Source organism: Aethalodelphis obliquidens, unplaced genomic scaffold (genome assembly GCF_003676395.1).
Source record: "Aethalodelphis obliquidens isolate GAN/ISIS:26980383/991018 unplaced genomic scaffold, ASM367639v1 scaffold13, whole genome shotgun sequence".
Classification (NCBI taxonomy): Eukaryota; Metazoa; Chordata; class Mammalia; order Artiodactyla; family Delphinidae; genus Aethalodelphis; species Aethalodelphis obliquidens.
The window spans coordinates 20,566,926-20,588,355 of record NW_020837957.1 but is presented as its reverse complement, the minus strand read 5'-3'; the positions used below and the strand labels follow the sequence as shown (position 1 = coordinate 20,588,355).

The 21,430-nt window shown below is 35.1% G+C and overlaps 1 protein-coding gene across 4 annotated transcripts in view; it reads right to left on the bottom strand.

Moving 5' to 3' along the window:
- The window catches only part of PRKACB (protein kinase cAMP-activated catalytic subunit beta), a 143,616-nt gene that overhangs the window by 75,495 nt on the left and 46,691 nt on the right, over positions 1–21,430 (bottom strand). Inside the window, exon 1 of one of the 4 annotated variants that reach the window (XM_027114174.1) lies at positions 4,612–4,910. The exons of 2 other annotated variants lie outside the window; for them this stretch is intronic. In XM_027114174.1, coding sequence (XP_026969975.1) covers positions 4,612–4,795 — 184 coding nt within the window. In that variant the 5' untranslated portion in view covers positions 4,796–4,910. Of the gene's footprint in view, positions 1–4,611; positions 4,911–21,430 lie in introns of those variants that run through there. One more of the 4 variants, XM_027114172.1, reaches the window with a different exon arrangement.

Genomic DNA, 21,430 nt, shown 5'->3' with positions numbered 1-21,430 from the left:
ATGGGTATCATCAAAAAATCTACAAATAACAAATGTTGGAGAGGATGTGGAGAAAAGGAAAGTCTCATAAACTGTTGATGGGAATGTAATTTGGTGCAGCCACTATGGAGAACAGTATGGCAGTTCCTCTAAAAACTAAAAATTGAACTACCATATGATCCAGCAATTCCACTCCTGGGTATATATCCAGAAAAAGTGAAAACAATAATTTGAAAAGATACATGCACCCCAACATTTATAGAAGCACTATTTACAATAACCAAGACATGGAAGCAACCCAAATGTCCATCAACAGACAACTGGGTTAAGAAGATGTGGTGTGTGTATATATATATATATATATATATATATATATATATATATATACACACACACACAATAAAATAATACTCAGCCATAAAAAAGAATAAAATACTGCAATTTGCAGCAACATGGACGGACCTAGAGAATATTATGCTTAGAGAAAGACAAGTCTGACTCAGACAGAAACAGAAACAGACTCATGGACACAGAAAACAAACTGGTGGTTACCAAAGGGGAGAGGGAAGGGGTGGAGGACAAATTAGGAATATGGGATTAACATATATTGGGTTGGCCAAAAAGTTCATTCTGGTTTTTTTGTAAGAGCTTATGGAAAAACCCGAACAAACTTTTTGGCCAACCCAATACAGACTACTATATATAAAGTAGATAAGCCACAAGGATTTAAAGTATAGCACAGGGAATTATATCCATTATCTTGAAATAAGCTTATAATGGAATAGAATCTGCAAAAATATTGAATCACTATGCTGTACACCTGAAATTAACACAAAAATATTGTAAATCAACTACCCTTCAATTAAAAAAAAGGTCCTGAAGAAAAGTGCTAATTCTAAATAAGTGTCCAGCTCCAACAGAAGATGTATAGTAGCTAAATACATTTCCCTATAGTAGAATAAGCAAGTTAACTTTTCCTGTATTATGCTAGTTAAAATTCTTTAGGCTCTCCATTGTATACTCTTGACTCCTTTGTCATAGATTAGGTGACCATAGGTGTGTGGGTTTATCTCTGCACTTTCTATCTTATTCCACTGATCTATATTTCTGTTTTTGTGCCAGTACCATACTGTTTTGATGACCATAACTTTGTAGTATAGTCTGACGTCAGGGAGGCTGATTCCTCCAGCTCCGTTTTTCTTTCTTAAGATTGCTTTGGCTATTCGTGGTCTTTTGTGTTTCCATTCCAATTGTAAAGGTTTTGTTCTAATTCTGTGAAAAATGCCATTGGTAATTTGATAAGGATTGCATTGAACCTGCAGATTGTTTTGGGTAGTATAGTCATTTTCACAATATTGATTTTTAAAGTGGATATATGTATAACTGATTCACTTTGCTGTACACTTGAAACTAACACAACATTGTAAATCAACTATACTCCAATAAATTTTTTTTAAGAAAAGATAAGGGCTTCCCTGGTGGCGCAGTGGTTGAGAGTCCACCTGCTGATGCAGGGGACACGAGTTCGTGCCCCGGTCCAGGAAGATACCACATGCCGCAGAGCGGCTGGGCCCATGAGCCATGGCCGCTGAGCCTGCGCGTCCGGAGCCTGTGCTCCACAACGGGAGAGGCCACAACAGTGAGAGGCCTGCGTACCGAAAAAAAAAAAAAAAGAAAAGAAAAGAGAATGTAGGCGGTCTTTTAGCTTAGAAGTTACAATGATACAGATTTAGTGGACTAAGAAATAAGCATGGGAGTGTACTGCCTTAAAGACTGTATGAGTTTTGGAAAGGTAAAACTAACTAGATAAAGTGGTTTATTACAACCACTTTAGCTCTGATTCTACCTAAAAAAAATCCATATTCAAAACTGTTCATTTGTTCAATATAGTATTTCAATCTAAGCTTCACTGATATGGATTTGTATCTGCCACAGAAATAGCCTGTCAATTCATGGGAAAGGAGAATAGGTAAAGCATTTGATGGTGTTTGTCTATTCAGTCCTTAAAATATTGTAATTAGACATTACATTTATAAAGTCCAAGATTTAAAATGTGCAAAACCTCCATTAAGTTCAGCACTATATAACTCAACACACCATTTATGATCAAAGAAAGATTTAAAAGCGAACCAAAATAAATTGGCTAGAAAGAGGACTCAATGAATGTCAATACTCCCATTCATTCTGAGTCAGAATAAAAAGAATTCCTTTATGTTTTTGTTGTGAACTTCAAGTACTTATATGTGCATGGAATCAGCTGTTAAATATTTATGTTATCAAACAGGAATTCCTATTACTTAATTTAGTAGTAAAAGATAAAACATTTAAGGCACCTGGAAACCACTGTGTGGCCTTTATTTTGTATTTCTTCCTATATTTAATGTCACTGGAGAATAAAGAAACTTGGATTAAAATTCTTACATTTCATACATGCCTAGATTGGTAATTAATCTTTACTCAGTAGTTCACAAACCTTATTTTTATAAAATTACATGTAGTTTCTGTGCTTAGCTGATTTCTTAAATCACACTTTTGGAACAAGCATACTCAGAGAGCTTATCATCAGGAGATATTACATTCCTTTTCCTTGTCAAACAAGTCATGCAAGTAAACTGCTTTAAGTAGCTTTGAAGAATGTGGTTTGTACGAAAACTTCATACTGTCAAAATTCTTTCCATAACTCACACTATAAATGAATAAAAATCTGTGTTTTCATCACGAAAATAAACCTTGGAATTTTGATACAAAAGGATTCCTCTGTTTCTGTTGTATCCATATTTTCTCCTCTATATCAACACATTCCATAATAAGAAACTAGAACACCATGCTTACCATTCTCATCACTACATATAAAAAATTATTGTGTCTATTTCTATATTTGAGGATATGAAAGAGAAAGTGAAAGAATGCTTGATTCATGAACATTTAGTTACTCTTTAAGCATTTCTTATATCATACCTATCATTTGAACGGCTACAAGGTTTGCACCTAATTTCACTGTGCACTGTGATTCTATTTATTTTATTTTGTGGCATCACCATAAAGAAAAATGTTAACAGCATTTTATCAGTCTGTTTTTTCCAAAAGAAATCATAGCTCATGATATTATCTTCAATTGCTAGATTTTAAAATGTGTCTCAGAAAATGTTACAAGCCCCACACATTTAAAAATGGTGAGAGTATAATTCAAACATAACTTTTAAATATTAAAAGCCCATGATATTCATCCATTTGAGATACATTTACTAAACACCCACTATTTGTAGAAACAGGGATTAGTGTACTAATTCAGTACTGTCCTCATTCCTCACTGAATGTTTAATTAAAAGTCCTTGAAATGCATAAAAATGATTTCCAAAAGGGCTTAGGAGACTGCAATTTAACAGAATAGGGCAAGTAAAATGAATAAAAAACTTTTGTTTCATGGTAAATTTTAATAATATACTATTATTTCAATACTCAACAGTTCATTACCTTGAAGGTATTTGAGATTCCTCATCCATCAACTTGCTATATAGTAAGGATTAATTATAAATAATCAAAACCTATAAAGTAAAAAAAAAATTGTACAAATATATGTTCTTTACTTTCTCCCTAAAATAGCTTGAGGAAGGTAAAAAATTCTAATGCAATAAAAAAAAAATTCAAATAAACTTCTGCGGAACTATGAAGGTACTATATAAACAAAAGAGTCAATTTTGTAAGCCATTCTTGGTTTTTTGTTGCTTTTCTTTTAGCTGAGTTTTCTTCCTTAACTGCTATGGAGTATGTAAACAGAAAGAGGCAAAACAGTGCTATCTGGTGATCAAACACACTAAAAAGTACCAAGAGTAATTATATTGTTCCTTTAATTAGAATAACAAAAATACCTTGGGGAGGGTCCAAGGTGAGATGTGGAATGAGGGCACTGGTATTGTTTATATGTGAAATGTAGCCTTTAAAAAGTGCATGTCACAAAAAATCATTACGTATCACCATTTCAGCAAAGCAGTTAAGTCCAAACATTTTACCATGCCTGGAAAGAATGTGATGCATGCATAAACAAGTTTTCCCCCCCATATGAAAGATTCTGATATTTATAATGTTATAAATATAAGATTTCACATAGAATAATCATACTATGCTTTCATATTATAAATCCTGCTTGTTAAACTCAAGTAACTTTCACACATGCATTTAAAAATAAAATATGGCAAACAACAAAAATTTAATTATAAATTCAAGAGTCCTTTTGCCCCTTTTGAATATTAAGGCTTATAAATCCAAGATATTTTTTAAAATAAAATGATTATTTTTCTTAAATGTAGGCCTTTCACTTAAGAACAAAAAAAATTTTTTTTAATTAAAAGAAAACATACACTAGAAATGATGTAAGAATTTTGTAGAAAATTTTCCCACTGATATTCAACTTAACTAATCGCATTTAAAACAAAACGATGAGCTATGTGATCCAGCTCAACTTATAATCAAGTTTTTGTAATTTTTTTTCAACTTTACCTTGCAAAATATCCTTGGGCAAATCATAAAAAGACACCCCCCCACACACACAGTTCTGTGCTTCATTCTAAAACTCCAATTAGCATTTTAGTTTCTAGTTACAGTGTATCATAAAAAAAAAAACAAAAAACTTACTTGATCTGTCCCATAAGGCAGTATGTTCAGAGAAATGAAGGCTGTCATTTTCCAGAGTTGTTTTCTGATCATGTGCAGTACCTTTGGAGTGTCTATGAAATAATCGGCTAGCAAAACCTTCCAATTTCTGAAGAGCAGTTGTACCTGTATACTGATTACAGGGTAGTTCTCTATAAGCTGCCATTCATGTGTATTTACACTTAATTTAAAGTAACTGAAAATATTTCCAGAAGGAGCTCAACAACTTCTTACACAGAAGCCAAGAGCTATGCATGTATCAAACTTCCTGTTTGCAGTGTATTCAAACCACTACTGCTGCTCTGTTTCCTGTTAATATAAAACAGCACATTACTGAGCCTTTCTTAGCACAACTGTTCATCTCAACTAGAGATGAAGATTTTAAAGACTTGCAATATCATCCTAAAAGGCTATGTTTAAGAGTGTTTTAATATTAATATACACGTTAATGAGAACATTAAACATAAAGCTTTACATATGGATAGTAGGCTGAAAAAAATTTTTTAAAAAGGAAAAGTAGTTAAACGTGTATTACAACCCTATACAAACAACTGAAGGCCAAACCACTCTCCAAATATAATATGTTGAAAAGGTTGTGTTTTATCCAGGAAATCAGCTAATACAGATTAGTATAGATTTTATGAATCCTTATAAATAGTTAACTTTTCACTGAAAGCTGGTATGGGATATCACAAAACACCTGCAAAACAAATTTTAACACATAAATTTTAATGAAAAAAATCTGAACTAGCACTTAAAAAAACTCAATGTTGCTAACTCACTGACTAAAGTCTAATATAAAACTATATTTAGTGTGTCAGTATTGCTTACCAAACATAACCTGCTGACAAGTGCGTATCAGCAGTACATTTTCAAACATTCTAAAATTTGAAAAAATTATATAAGATTTTAAATTATATAAAATCAGCCATAGCAAGAAATTTCAATTGAGAGGGAAAAAAATCCTTCTAGTTGACTGAGACATGTTAATTTTTAAACTTAACACTGAGGACTACTGCTTACCTATCCCTGATTTAGGGGTCTCACTTAGAAACAGCTCCTTTGGTTAAAAGTAAACTGTCCATTTGCATGAAAAAAGTAACCTGTGACATTTAACAATGATTCTGAGTACTTGCCTTCTGATACTTATTAAAGGATGAGAAATTTGTGTGGTTTTCTCTTTGGAAGCTTTAAATAAAGGAAAGAAAGAAGGAAGAAAAAAAAGGAAGGAAGGGAGGGAGGGAAGAAGGAAGGAGGGAAAGAAGGAAGGAAGGATATTTTTTAAAATCTATCTAAAAAAAGTCTTCATCAAGATTTTGTGCCTACTGTTTAACAAACAGAATAGAGACAATAATGACAAATAGAATAAATAGGAATAATAATGTAATCAAATTAGGACACAACACACACACACACAGAGGAAACATTGACTAATGAATTTTGCCAAATAACAGCTCATTTGTGTACATTTTATTTTGTATAATAAAATTAGATCAATCTAAACAAACAGGTAACAGTATCTACAACACCAAACTTCTTAAATTGTAGCTTTCTGATAAATATGTGTGTATATAACAATAATTTCTTTATTAACATCTGACTTAATACAAAACAGACCCTGAACAGGTGTCTGCAGTCTTCAATAAACATCTACAGAGGATGAACTGTCTCTGAATGGGCATAAGTGCATAAAATTCCTGAATTCTTTGACTTGCTCTCTTGGTATAAATTCTATTCATCCTCAAGGCTCACCAAAAATGTCACATTTTCACTGAAGTTTCCCACATACTTTCTAGAAAAATAAACTGCTCTCTCCACTGTTTCCAATGATCTTATAATTTTGTTAAAATTTGCTATTTATAAATTTATGTCTCAAATTGTGAATTACTTGAATTCATAAATGCAGTGCATGTGCTAGTTACATACTCAACAAATATATGAAGTATTCAGTTTTAATAAATTAAAGGTCTAAGTAGAATCAAACACTTGAAAATATTTTAATTATATTTATGATAGGATCATATTTGTAAATTATCCAACGACCACCTAGTTGTTCATATATAAAGACAACAGCAATAGAAGTAATGTCACTTAACTTCTTTTTCTCTACGTTCAGTCAGTTACTAAATTTATTCATTCTTTGAGTTTCATTTTTATTAGTGAAAATGTGGATTTCTAAAATAACTTGTTTTCTCTGCTTCCAGTCACTCCTTTCAATCACTCATCTCTGACATATTAACCTCCCCAAAATACTACACTCATGGCATTCCCTTGCCAAAAGTGCAAGCTAATTCTAACATTTCAGCCCCACGATATTTGTTTTTGACACATGTCTAGCCAGACTTATATCCAATGTTGCTTAAGTTTCATACAGATATTCCAGATTTCTAATTAGAAACGAAGATTAATTTATTTAAAGCAATGTATAAGCTTTGTAACAAAATTACTATATCAAGAAGAAGAAAGTAATCTTCACTAGATGAAGAGCTAGAAAATACTACATTTAAAATTTATTCATTTTTCTTCAATAAAACTCTTTATCTGTTACAAAGTCCTTAGAAAAAGTAGACTCTTCAGTCCTTAGAGCAATATTTCTATATATGGTATTGTGACCAGCAAACTGTTGCTATCAAAGTACTTAGGCAATTTGATTTTTATTAAAAAGAACTCTACTGGCATCTACTGCTAGAAAGAAACAATTACAGCTTTAACTAAAACTGAATTCTTTCATAATTCAAATTGTTAATAAGTATATTGCTTGCTATCCTTCCTGATGGTATTTTCAGAACTTGAATTTGTACTGATATCTAGCCATATACCCAAAAATTTCCTGTAATAACATATCTTATATCCTATTAATAGTTTAAATAGTGTATGGTAATAAAACTAGAGAGTAATCAACTTTGAAGTTATCAAGTCCTTATTTTTCATTCTGCATTAATTTTAGAAATTATAATAATTTTCAGAGTTGAAACTCCTTTGATTGCCATAAGGTATCACAAAATATTAGTTTATTTCTTATGTTTAATAATAGTAATGATACCTTACATTTACAAACCATTTTACAACACATAAAATGGTTTCCATTGATTCATCAGATCTTTACAAATGAAGTAAGCAGGACAGGTATTATTATCCTTATTTTCAGATGAGAAAACAAACATAAATATTAAGTGACTTGTGCAAAGTAACCTATGTCTTCTGTCTCCTAAATCAAGGCTCCTTTGTACTGACAATAATGATTACCAAAAGTAAAGACTTTTTCAAACAACGGTGGGGAAGTAGGGATAAAAGGATGGTAGGAGGTGGGAATGGTTCTTGGACACACTGTCCAGAGTCTGAGATTCTGCTATGAGAATGTTTTCATTCAGATGGTCACCTTATAGCCATGCAATTTCATTGTCCACATTTATGTTTACAATCACCTTGGGGCCAAGTAGAAGTATGTACTTTAGAGTTTGAAGGTTAAAGAAAAAAACATGGAAGCATATTTTATATGTAAATAATGCATTTGTTCCATGTGGAGGGCAAATGATATGACCATGACCCCTGCTATTCAAATAAAGCGTTTACAGTAATAGTTTTGCCTTTCCCAAAATGGATTCATACATTTTATAAATGGATTCACCTATTTAAGACTGGCTTCTTTCATTTAGCACAGCATAACTAACTGAGCTTCATCCATGTTGTGTGTTTTAAGAGCTTAATAATTTTTTATTGAATAGTATTCCATGGTACTATTCAATAGTATTCCATTGTCAAAAATCAGTTAACCATATCTATGTGGGTCTACTCTGGATTTTCAATGTTGAAAATTTTGGAATTTTGAAATGTTGAAAAATGAAAATTTTCAATGTTGAAAACTGATCTACCTATGTGTCGATTCTTTTTCATCAATAGCGTACTGTGTTGGTTACTGTGGCTTTTTAGTAAGTCTTAAATCTGACTGTATAAATCTTCCAACATTTTTTTTTCTGAATTGTTTTGGCTATTATAAGTTTCTTAGCTTTTCCATATAAATTTTAAAAGTCTATTTCTACAAAACTAATCTTGCTAAGATTTGAGATTATGTTTATTGAGAGAAATCATAACTATACTGAGTCTTTCAATCCATGATCATATTATGTATTTCATTTTTTGATTCATTTTCAATCATCTTTGATTTCTTTCATCAGTGTTTTAGCTTTCAGCATACAGATCCTATACATATTTTGTTAGACTTATACTTAAGCATTTATTATTTTTAAATTGGAGCTATTGTAAATGGTGCTTTAAAAGATATTTACAATTGTTCATTGCCAGTATATAGAAATATGACTTATTTTTATATGCTAACCTTGTATACTGCAACCTTGCTAAACTCACTTATTATATTTAGGAATTTTTCTTTTTGTAGATTTCTTGGGATTTTCTATGCAGAAAATCATGTCATTTTCAAACAGATAGTTTGGCTAGGACTTCCAGTAGTACATTAAACAAGTGGTAAAAGTGAAGATCCTCGCCTTATTCCCAATCTTAGGAAGAAATGGTTCACTTTCTCATCGTCAGCTGTAGAAATTTTTTGTAGATGCCTCTTATTGAGATAAAGAAGTTTCCTTGTATTCCTAGTTAGTTCAGTGTTTTCATATATTACAGGGATGTTGAATTTTATTGAATACTTTTTCAGTATCTGTTGATATGATCATATGGTTTTACTTCTTTAGTCTGCTAATATGGTGTATGACACTTACCAATTAATTCTCAAACATTAAACCAGCCTTGAATTCCCAGGATAAACACCTCTTGCTCTTGGTGTACTAATCTTTTTATATGTGGCTGGATTCACTTTATGAATATTTTATTGAAGATTTATATAAGTTTACAAGATACACTGTTGTGAACTTATTTTTATGTACTGTCTTTGCACGATTTTGATATCAGGTTAAAAATGGCTGCATAAAATAAGTAGGGAAGTATTCTGTCTTTTATTTTCTGGAAGAGACTGTAGGGAACTGGTATCACCTCTTCCTGAAATTTTTGATAATATTTGTCAGGAAAACTATTTGGGCCAGTAGTTCGTTTTTGGAAGGCCACAAATACTAATTCAATTTCTTCAATAGATATACTATTCAGTTATCTATATCAGCTTCAATGAATATTGGTAGTTTTTGTCTTTCAAGAAATGATCTATTTCAACTAAGTTGTCAAATTCACGTGCATAAAGTTGTTTCTAAAATCCCCTTATTAGCCTTTAAATGTCTGTGGCATCTGTAGTTATATCCCTTCCTTCATTCCTGATATTGGTAATCTGCCTTCTCTTTTTTGGTCAGTCTGGTGAAAGGATTCTATTTTTTTATCTTTTTTAAAGAACCACCTTTTGTTTTCATTGATTTTCTCTATCATTTTTGCCATTTTCAGTTTCATAAATTCCTGTTCTTATCTTTTCCCCTTCCCTCTACTTTCTTTGGCTTTATTTTGCTCTTTTTCTAGTTTCATAATGTGGAAATTCAGATTATTTCCCTCTGAACAATGATATAGTACATCTAAAAAATTCTGAAACACTGAATTTTTTTAAATCTTTATTTATTTTATTAGTCATCCATTTTATACACATCAGTGTATAAAATGTCAATCCCAATCTCCAACCTCATCACACCACAACCGCCACCCCCCACCACTTTCCCCCCTTGGTGTCCATACGTTTTTCCTCTACTTCTGTGTCTCAATTTCTGCCCTGCAAACTGGTTCATCTGTACTATTTTCTAGATTCCACATATATGCGTTAATATACGATATTTGTTTTTCCCTTTCTGACTTCAATCTGTATGACAGTCTCTAGATGCATCCACGTCTCTACAAATGATCCAATTTAACTCCTTTTATGGCTGAGTAATATTCCATTGTATATATATACCACATCTTCTTTATCCATTCATCAGTCAACGGGCATTTAGGTTGTTTCCAAGACCTGGCTATTGTAAAAGGTGTTGCAACAAACATTGTGGTGCATCTGTCTTTTTGAATTATGGTTTTCTCTGTGTGTATGCCCAGTAGTGGGATTCCTAGGTCATATGGTAATTCTATTTTTAGTTCTTTAAGGAACCTCCATACTTTCTCCATAGTGGCTGTATCAATTTACATTCCCAACAACAGTGCAAGAGGGTTCCCTTTTCTCCACACCCTCTCCAGCATTTGTTGCTTGTAGATTTTCTGATGATGCCCAATCTACCTGGTGTGAGGTGATACCTCACTGTAGTTTTGCTTTGAATTTCTCTAATAATTAGTGATGTTGAGCAGCTTTTCATGTGCTTCTTGGTCATTGGTATGTCTTCTTTGGAAAAATATATATTTAGGTCTTCTGCCCATTGTTGGATTGGTTTTTTTTTTGGTTGTTGTTTTTTGTTGTTTGTTTTTTTGCGGTACGCGGGCCTCTCACTGTTGTGGCCTCTCCCTTTGCGGAGCACAGGCTCCGTACACACAGGCTCAGCAGCCATGGCTCATGGGCCTAGCCACTCCGTGGCATGTAGGATCTTCCCACACCGGGGCACGAACCCGTGTCCCCTGTTTCGGCAGGCGGACTCTCAGCCACTGCGCCACCAGGGAAGCCTGGGTTGTTTTTTTTTTTTTAATATTGAACTGCATGAGCTGTTTATATATTTTGGAGATTGATCCTTTGTCCGATGTTTCATTTGCAAATACTTTCTCCCATTCTGAGGGTTGTCTTTTCGTCTTGTTTATGGTTTCCTTTGCTGTGCAAAAGCTTTTAAGTTTCATTAGGTCTCATTTGTTTATTTTTGGTATTATTTCCATTACTCTAGGAGGTGGATCAAAACATATCTTGCTGTGATTTATGTCAAAGAGTGCTCTTCCTATGTTTTCCTCCAAGAGTTTTATAGTGCCCAGTCTTAAATTTAGGTCTCTAATCCATTTTGAGTTTATTTTTGTGTATGGTGCTAGGGAGTGTTCTAATTTCATTCTTTTACATGGAGCTGTCCAATTTTCCCAGCACCACTTACAAGAGACTGTCTTTTCTCCATTGTATATACTTGCCTCCTTTGTCATAGATTAGTTGACCATAGGTGCGTGGTTTTATCCCTAGGCTTTCTATCCTGTTCCATTGATCTATTTCTGTTTTTGTACGATATCATATTGTCTTGATTACTGTAGCTTTGTACTGTAGTCTGAAGACAGGGAATTTGATTCCTCCAGCTCCGTTTTTTTCCCTCAAGGCTGCTTTGGCTATTCGGGGTCTTTTGTGTCTCCATACAAATTTTAAAATTTTTTGTTCTAGTTCTATAAAAAATGCCATTGGTAACTTGATAGGGATTGCATTGAATCTGTAGATTGCTTTGGGTAGTATAGTCGTTTTCACAATATTGATTCTTCTAATCCAAGAACATGGTATATCTCTCCATCTGTTGGTATCATCTTTCATTTTTTTCAGCAGTATCTGAAGTTTTCTGCATACAGGTCTTTTGTCTCCCTAGGTAGGTTTGTTCCTAGGTATTTTATTCTTTTTGTTGCAATGGTAAATGGGAGTGTTTCCTTAAGTTCACTTTCAGATTTTTCATCATTAGTGTATAGGAATGCAAGAGATTTCTGTGAATTAATTTTGTATCCTGCAACTTTACCAAATTCATTGATTAGCTCTAGTAGTTTTCTGGTGGCATCTTTAGGATTCTCTATGTATAATATCATGTCATTTGCAATCAGTGACAGTTTTACTTCTTATTTTCCAATTTGCATTCCTTTTATTTTTCTCCTCTGATTGCTGTGTCTACGACTTCCAAAACTATGTTGAATAACAGGGGTGAGAGTGAACATCCTGCTCTGTTCCTGATCTTAGAGGAAATGCTTTCAGTTTTTCACCATTGAGAATGATGTTTGCTGTGGGTTTGTCATATATGGCCTTTTATGTTGAAGTAGGTTCCCTCTATGCCCACTTTCTGGAGAGGTTTTATCGTAAATGGGTGTTGAATTTTGTCAAAAGCTTTTTCTGCATCTATTGAGATGATCATATGGTTTTTCGTCTTCAATTTGTTAATATGGTGTATCAAATTGATTGATTTGCATATATTGAAGAATCCTTGCATATCTGGGATAAATCCCACTTGACCATGGTGTATGATCCTTTTAATGTGTTGTTGGATTCTGTTTGCTAGTATTTTGTTGAGGATTTTTGCATCTATATTCATCAGTGATATTGGTAATTTTCTTTTTTGTAGTACCTTTTTCTGGTTTTGGTATCAGGGTGATGGTGGCCTCGTAGAATTAGTTTGGAAGTTTTCCTTCCTCTGAAATTTTTCTGAAGAGTTTGAGAAGGATGGGAGTTAGCTCTTCTCGAAATGTTTGATAGAATTCACCTGTGAAGCCATCTAGTCCTGTACTTTTGTTTGCTGGAAGATTTTTAATCACAGTTTCAATTTCATTACTTGTGATTGGGCTGATCATATTTTCTGTTTCTTCCTGGTTCAGTCTTGGAAGGTTATATCTTCTTAAGAATTTGTCCATTTCTTCCAGGTTGTCCATTTTATTGGCATAGAGTTGCTTGTAGTAGTCTCTTAGGATGCTTTGTATTTCTGCCACGTCTGTTGTAACGTCTCCTTTTTCATTTCCAATTATATTGATTTGAGTCCTCTCCCTCTTTTTCTTAATGAGTCTGGCTAATGGTTTATCAATTTTGTTTATCTTCTCAAAGAACCAGCTTTTAGTTTTATTGATCTTTGCTATTGTTCTCTTTGTTTCTATTTCATTTATTTCTGCTCTGATCTTTATGATTTCTTTCCTTCTGCTAACGTTGGATTTTGTTTGTTCTTCTTTCTCTAGTTCCTTAAGGTGTAACGTTAGATTGTTTATTTAAGATTGTTTCTTGAGGTAGGCTTGTATAGCTATAAACTTCCCTCTTAGAACAGCTTTTGCTGCATCCCATAGGTTTTGAGTCATCATGTTTTCATTGTCATTTTTCTCTAGGTATTTTTTGATTTCTTCTTTGATTTCTTCAGTGATCTCTTGGTTATTTAGTAATGTATTGTTTAGCCTCCATGTGTTTGTGTTTTTTACGTTTTTTTCCCTGTAATTGATTTCTAATCTCATAGCGTTGTGGTCAGAAAAGATGTTTGATATGATTTCAATTTTCTTAAAATTACCGAGGCTTGATTTGTGACCCAAGATGTGATCTATCCTGGAGAATGTTCTGTGCACACTTGAGAAGAAAGTGTAATCCGCTCTTTTTGGATGGAATATCCTATAAATATCAATTAAATCTATCTGGTCTATTGTGTCATTTAAAGCTTGTGTTTCCTTATTAATTGTTATTGGTTGCTCTGTCCTTTGGTTTAAGTGAGGTGTTAAAGTCCCCCACTATTAGTGTTACTGCTATTTCCTCTCTTATAGCTGTTAGCAGTTGCCTTATGTATTGAGGTGCTCCTATGTTGGGTGCATACATATTTATAATTGTTATATCTTCTTCTAGGATTGATCCCTTGATCATTATCTAGTGTCCTTCTTTGTCTCTTGTAACATTCTTTTTTTTAAAGTCTATTTTATCTGATATGAGTATTGCTACTCCAGCTTTCTTTTGATTTCCATTTGCATGGAATATCTTTTTCCATCCCCTCACTTTCAGTCTGTATGTGTCCCTAGGTCTGAAGTGGGGCTCTTGTAGACAGCACATATATGGGTCTTGGTTTTGTATCCATTCAGCGAGCTTGTGTCTTTTGGTTGGAGCATTTAATCCATTCATGTTTATGGTAATTATCGATATGTATGTTCCTATGACCACTTTCTTAATTGCTTTGGGTTTGTTTTTGTAGGTCCTTTTCTTCTCTTGTGTTTCTCACTTAGAGAAGTTCCTTTAGCATTTGTTGTAGAGCTGGTTTGGTAGTTCTGAATTCTCTTAGCTTTTGCTTGTCTGTAAATCATTTGATTTCTCCATCGAATCTGAATGAGATCCTTGCCGGGTAGAGTAATCTTGGTTGTAGGTTCTTCCCTTTCATCACATTAAGCATATCATGCCACTCCTTTCTGGCTTGTAGAGTTTCTGCTGAAAGATCAGCTGTTAACGTTATGGGGATTCCCTTGTATGTTATTTGATGATTTTCCCTTGCTGCTTTCAATAATTTTTGTCTTTAATTTTGATTATTATGTATTTTGGCGTGTTTCTCCTTGGTTTTATCCTCCCTGGGACTCTCTGCACTTCCTGGACTTGGGTAGCTATTTCCTTTCGCATGTTAGGGAAGTTTTTGACTCTAATCTCTTCAAATATTTTCTTGGGTCCTTTCTCTCTCTCTCTTCTCCTTCTGGGACCCCTATAATGCAAATGTTGTTGCGTTTAATGTTGTCCCAGAGGTCTCCTAGGCTGTCTTCATTTCTTTTTATTCTTTTTTCTTTATTCTGTTCCGCAGCAGTGAATTCCACCATTCTGTCTTCCAGGTCACTTATCCGTTCTTCTGCCTCAGTTATTCTGCTATTGATTCCTTCTAGTGTGTATTTCATTTCAGTTATTGTATTGTTCATCTCTGTTTGTTTGTTCTTTAATTCTTCTAGATCTTTGTTAAACATGTCTTGCATCTTCTCCATCTTTGCCTCCATTCTTTTTCCGAGGTGCTGGATCATCTTCACTATCATTATTCTGAATTCTTGTTTTGGAAGATTGCCTATCTCCATTTCATTCAGTTGTTTTTCTGGGGTTTTATCTTGTTCCTTCATCGGGTACATTGCCCTCTGCCTTTTCATCTTGTCTATCTTTCTGTGAATGTGTATGCAGTTCCTCACGCTGCAGGATTGTAGTTCTTCTTGCTTCTGCTGTCTGCCCTCTGGTGGATGAGGCTATCTAAGAGGCTTGTGTAAGTTTCCTGATGGGAGGGACTGGCGGTGGCTAGAGCTGGCTGTTGCTCTGATGGGCAGAGCTCAGTAAAACTTTAATCCGCTTGTCTGCTGATGGGTGGGGTTGGGTTCCCTCCCTGTTGGTTGTTTGGCCTGAGGCGACCCAACACTGGAGCCTACCCAGGGCTGTTTAGTTGGGCTAATGGCGGATTCTGGGAGGGCTCACACCAAGGAGTACTTCGCAGAACTTCTGCTCCCAGTGTCCTTGTCCCTTGTTGAACCACAGCTGCCCCCGCCTCTGCAGGAGACCCTCTAACACTAGCAGGTAGGTCTGGTTCAGTCTCCTACACGGTCCCTGCTCCTTCCCCTGGGTCCCGATGTGCACACTACTTTGTGTGTGCCCTCCACGAGTGGAGTCTCTGTCCCCCCCGCCCCCCCACCCCGTCCTGCCGAAGTCCTGCAATCAAATCCCACTAGCCTTCAAAGTCTGATTCTCTAGGAATTCCTCCTCCCATTGTCAGACCCCCAGGTTGGGAAGCCTGAAGTGTGGCTCAGAACCTTCACTCCAGTGGGTGGACTTCTGTGGTATTAGTGTTCTCCAGTTTGTGAGTCACCCACCCAGCAGTTATGGGATTTGATTTTATTGTGATAGCGCCCCTCCTACTGTCTCATTGAGGCTTCTCCTTTGTCTTTGCAAGTGAGGTATCTTTTTTGGTGAATTCCAGTGTCTTCTTGTTGATGATTGTTCAGCATTTAGTTGTGATTCCGGTGTTTTCGAAAGAGGGAGTGAGAGCACGTCTCTCTACTCTGCCATTTTGATCCAATCTCCCGCCATCTTCAATCTCCTGCATTTTCATTTTCATTCAGTACAAAAAATATCTTCTAGTTTCCCTTAAGACTTTATCTTTATCTTTGGATTATTTAGACGTGTGCTGTTTAAATTAACAAATATATGAGAATTTTCTTCATATCCTTCTGTTATTGATTTCTAGTTAGTCCCATTATGGTCAGAGAACATATTCTGCATGATTTTTAATTTTTTTTTAACTGTTAAGGTTTGTCTTATGACCCTGGATATGGTCTCTGATGGTGAATGTTCCATGTACATTTGAAGAGTGTCTTCTATTGTTTTTAAGTAGAATACACTACAAATGTCAGTTAAGTCAATTGGGCTGATGGTATTGTTCAGGTCTTCTATATCCTTCTGGATTTTGTTTAATTGGTCTATAGATTACTGAGAGATGATTATAGAAGTCTTCAACTTTGTAGATTTTGGTACTTCTCTCTTCTCAGCTGTATTAGTTTTTGTTTCACATATATTGAAGCTCTGTTATTAGATTAATTTACATTTAGGATTGTTTTTATTGAATTGACATTTTTAGCATTATAAATGTCTGTCTTTAATCCTGGATAATCTTGGCACCACAAGCTTTCATTTGATAGTGTTTGGATAGCATATCTCTCCCCCCACCCCCAATTATCAGTATATTTAGACTTCTTCTACGCAGCACATAGCTGGGTCTTGACCATTTACATTTAATGTAATAGTTGGTATAATTGGATTTAGGTCTATTGTTCTGTTACTTTCTGTTTGTCCCCTATTCTTAAAAAGAAAAAGCTTTAATAAATATAAATGACATACAATAAACTGCAAATATTTGAAGTGTAGAATTTGATGTTTTGCTGTATAAATACAATGGTGAAAGTATCACCACAATCAAGAAAATGAATATATCCATCACCTCCAAAACTTTTCTCAGAACTCTTCATGATCTCTCCCTCCTGACATTCCAAATCCCCAGGCAATGGATATTTTTTATAATATAATTTACATTTTTCAAGACTTTTATATAAAATGGGATTTTGTTAAAATGAACTTTTTTTTTTTTTTGCGGTATGCGGACCTCTCACTGCCATGGCCTCTCCCGTTGCGGAGCACAGGCTCTGGACGCGCAGGCTCAGCGGCCATGGCTCACGGGCCCAGCCGCTCTGCGGCATGTGGGATCTTCCCGGACCGGGGCACGAACCCGTGTCCCCTGCATCGGCAGGCGGACTCTCAACCACTGCGCCACCAGGGAAGCCCAAAATGAACTTTTTGAAAAGTTTTAGATTTACAGAAAATTGCAAAGATAGTAGTATAGACAGGTGTCACATACCCAACATCCAGTTTCCATTATCATTAACATCTTATATTAATATGGTAGATTTGTACAATTAATAAACCAACATTGTTACCTTATTGTTAACTATAGTCCAAAGTTTATTCAGATCTCCTTAGTTTTTACCTAATGTCCTTTTTCTATTCCAGGATCTCATCCAGGATACCACATTACATTTAGTATTCATGTCTCCTTAGCCTCTTCTTGGCTGTGATGGTTTCCTCAAACTTTCCTTGTTTTGATGACCTTGACAATTTTGAGGAGTATTGCTCAGGTATGTTGTAGAGTATCCCTCTGTTGGTATTTCTGTGGTGTTTTTTTCATGATTAGCTGGGGTTATGGGTTATTGAGAAGATGACAACAGAAGTTAAGTGCCATTTATATCATATTGTATCAAAGTTACACACTATCAACATGGCTTATGACTGTGGATGCTGACCTTCATCACCTGGTTGAGGTAGTGTTTGTCAGGTGTCTTCACTGTATAATTACACTTTTTCCTCCCTTTCCACACTGTACTCTTTGGAATAAAGTCACTATACCCATTGCACACTTAAAGAATAGGGAGTTTTACTCTACCTCCTTGAAGAAAGAGTGGAATTCCTCTGCCTGGGCAATGTGTCTCTTTTCCCCCATTTATTTATTTATTCATCATTAACAGCAATACGGACTCATGGATATTTATTTTATACTTTGGGCTCTAATCCAATACTACATTATTTTTTTTGCTCAAATTATTCAAGCTTTGGTCACTGGGAACTCTTTCAGTTGTCTCTATGTCCCTCTGACATATAATTGTGTGTGTGTACATGCACACGTGCATGCATGTGTGTTTGAGCACTTACTTTCTACCGCTATAAAATGGCCCATGCTCATTTTCTATACTTCCTGCCCCAGTCCCAGAATCAGCCATTTCTGCAAGAAGCCCTAGTTCCTTTTGCTGGAGAATGGTATTAGAAACCAATACTTTGGAACTAGGTATGCTTGCTGCTACTGGGGTGTTGCTTCTAGGCCCTCAGCTATCAGAACAGAGAAATATATGTGAATACTAACATGTATGTATACCCAAATCTGTAAGTATTTCTACATGTAACCACCTATGTCTATAGTAAGGTAAACATAAGTTCTTTCTGGTATTGCCAACTCTAATTCATTACTGTACAATTCATTTTAGCTTCCTCCCCTTTATTATCTGAAAACTCCCACTCCAACAGTGAGAAACCTAGCTTCCACCATCCACCATCTATTTACTTACTTGTTTAATTTTGGTATACAAGGATGGCAATACCAGCATTGTGAACTTGATACAGTTAAAAACTTTATTCTCGTGGGAAATAACTTTATCAACTAGAGTACACTACTATGTAGTTTCTTTTGCCTCTACTATTAGAGTCTTCATTTATTTCCAAATTTACTTAGGTCAGCACCTATTGTGTCATCTTCAGTGAAGCTGTTTCATACATTTGTAATACAGTTAGATTGTTTTGTCACACTCTGCATTCATTCTTGGATTCCCCAAACTTCTAAATGATTTTTTTTAAATTTTGCATACACTAAAGTTTACTCTTTGTACTTTAAGTGATATGGGTTTAGAAAAATACCTACTGTCATGTATCCACAATTATGTATCACACAGAATAGTCTACCACGTTAGTAAATCCCCTGTGCTTCCCTGATCCTTGGCACCCACTGACCTTTTTACCATTGCCAGAGTTTTGCCTTTTCCAGAATGTCATTTAACTCAAATCATATTCCATGCAGCCTTTTCAGACTGCTATCACTTAACATTATGCATTTAAATTCATGCATATCTTTTTGTGGCTTCACAGTTCATTTTTTAATAATCACTGAATAATTTTCCATTGTATGGATGTACCACATCTTAACCACTCACCTACTGAAGGATGTTTTGGTTGCTCCTAGTTTTTGGCAATCATGAGTAAAGCTGCTATAATCTTTCACATGCAGGTTTTTGTGTGGACATAGTTTTTAAATCAGTATAATAAATTCCTAGGAGTGTGACTGCTGGATTGTATGGTAAGACTATGCTTAGCTTTGCAAGAAATTGCTAAAATGGCTGTACCATTTTTCATTACTATCAGCAATAAAGAGTTCCTATCGCTCTGTATCCTTGTAAGCAATTGTCAGTCAGTTTTGTGTGTGTGTGTTTAATCATTCTAAAAGATGTATAGTGGTATCTCGTTGTTTTAATATTCCTTAGTGACTAATAATGTTAAGCATCTTTTCATATGCTTAATTTGCCATCAGTATCTTTAGTGAATGTAGATATTTCTTCTTTTCCAGTACATGCATTTAAGGTTATAAATTTCCCTCTAAGCACTGCTTTTCCTAAATCCCCTAAATCTTGAGAAGCTGTATTTTGATAATAAAAAATTGGTTCAAAATATTTTAAAATTTCTTGAGACCTCTTCTTTTGGCTGCGTTGGGTCTTCATTGCTGCACGTGTGCTTTCTCTAGTTGTGGTGAGCGGGTGCTACTCTTCATTGCGGTGCATGGGCTTCTCATTGTGGTGGCCTCTCTTGTTGTGGAGCACAGGCTCTAGGCACACGGGCTTCAGTAGTTGTGGCATGCAGTCTCAGTAGTTGTGGCTCGTGGGCTCTAGAGTGCAGGCTCAGTAGTTGTGGCACACGGGCCTAGTTGCTCTGTGGCATGTGGGATCCTCCCAGACCAGGGCTCAAACCCATGTCCCCTGCATTGGCAGGCGGATTCTTGACCACTGCACTGCCAGGGAAGTCCCTGTTTTCAATTTCTAATTTAATTCCATTGGGGTCTGCAAATATACTTTGTATGAGTACTATGTTTTAAACTTGTTAAGGTGTGGTATATGGCCCAGAATGTGCTCTATCTTGGTGAATGTTCCAGGCAAGCTGGAGAAGAATGTAGATTCTGTTGTTAAATGGCATAGTCTGTTAATTAGATCAAGTTGACTGATTGATACTGTTGTTCAGGTCATCTACATACTTACTGATTTTCTGCCTGCTTGATCTATCAATTATCAAAACAGGGATGTTGAAGTCTCCAACTGTTGTAGTGGATTTGTCTATATCTCCTTCCAATTCTATCAGCTTTTGCCTCATGTGTTTCGACACTCTGTTGTTAAAAGCTAATGTTTAGAATTGTTAAATCTTAGGGCTTCCCTGGTGGCGCAGTGGTTGAGAGTCCGCCTGCCAATGCAGGGGATGCGGGTTTGTGCCCCAGTCTGGGAAGATCCCACATGCTGTGGAGCGGCTAGGCCTGTGAGCCATGGCTGCTGAGCCTGCACGTCCAGAGCCTGTGCTCCACAATGGGACAGGCCACAACAGTGAGAGGCCCACATATCGCAAAAAAAAAAAAAAGAATTGTTAAATCTTGGAGAACTGACCACCAAATCATTACGTTATATTCCTTTGCATCCCTCATAATTTTCATTGTTCTAAAATCTCTTTGAATATGAATATAGGTACTCCAGCTTCCTTTTGGTTAATGATAGCATGGTATATCTTTCTCCATTCATTTCCTTTTTACCTGGTTCTTTATATTTAAAGTGAGTTTCTAACAGACAACCCATAGCTGGGTCTTTTTTTGTATATAAGGATCTTGTTTTTTAATCCACTCCGACAATCTCTTTTAATTGATGTATTTATAAGATTCATATTTAAAGTGACTATTAACATAGATTAATATCCACTATTGTTTGTAACTGTTTCCTACTTGTTGCAGCACTTATTTTCTTTTTTCCCCTATTTTTCTGCCTCTTCTGATTTTAATTGACATTTTATATGATTCTATTTCATCTCCTCTCTTAAGATAGTATACTTCTTTTTAGAGTTTTTTAGTGG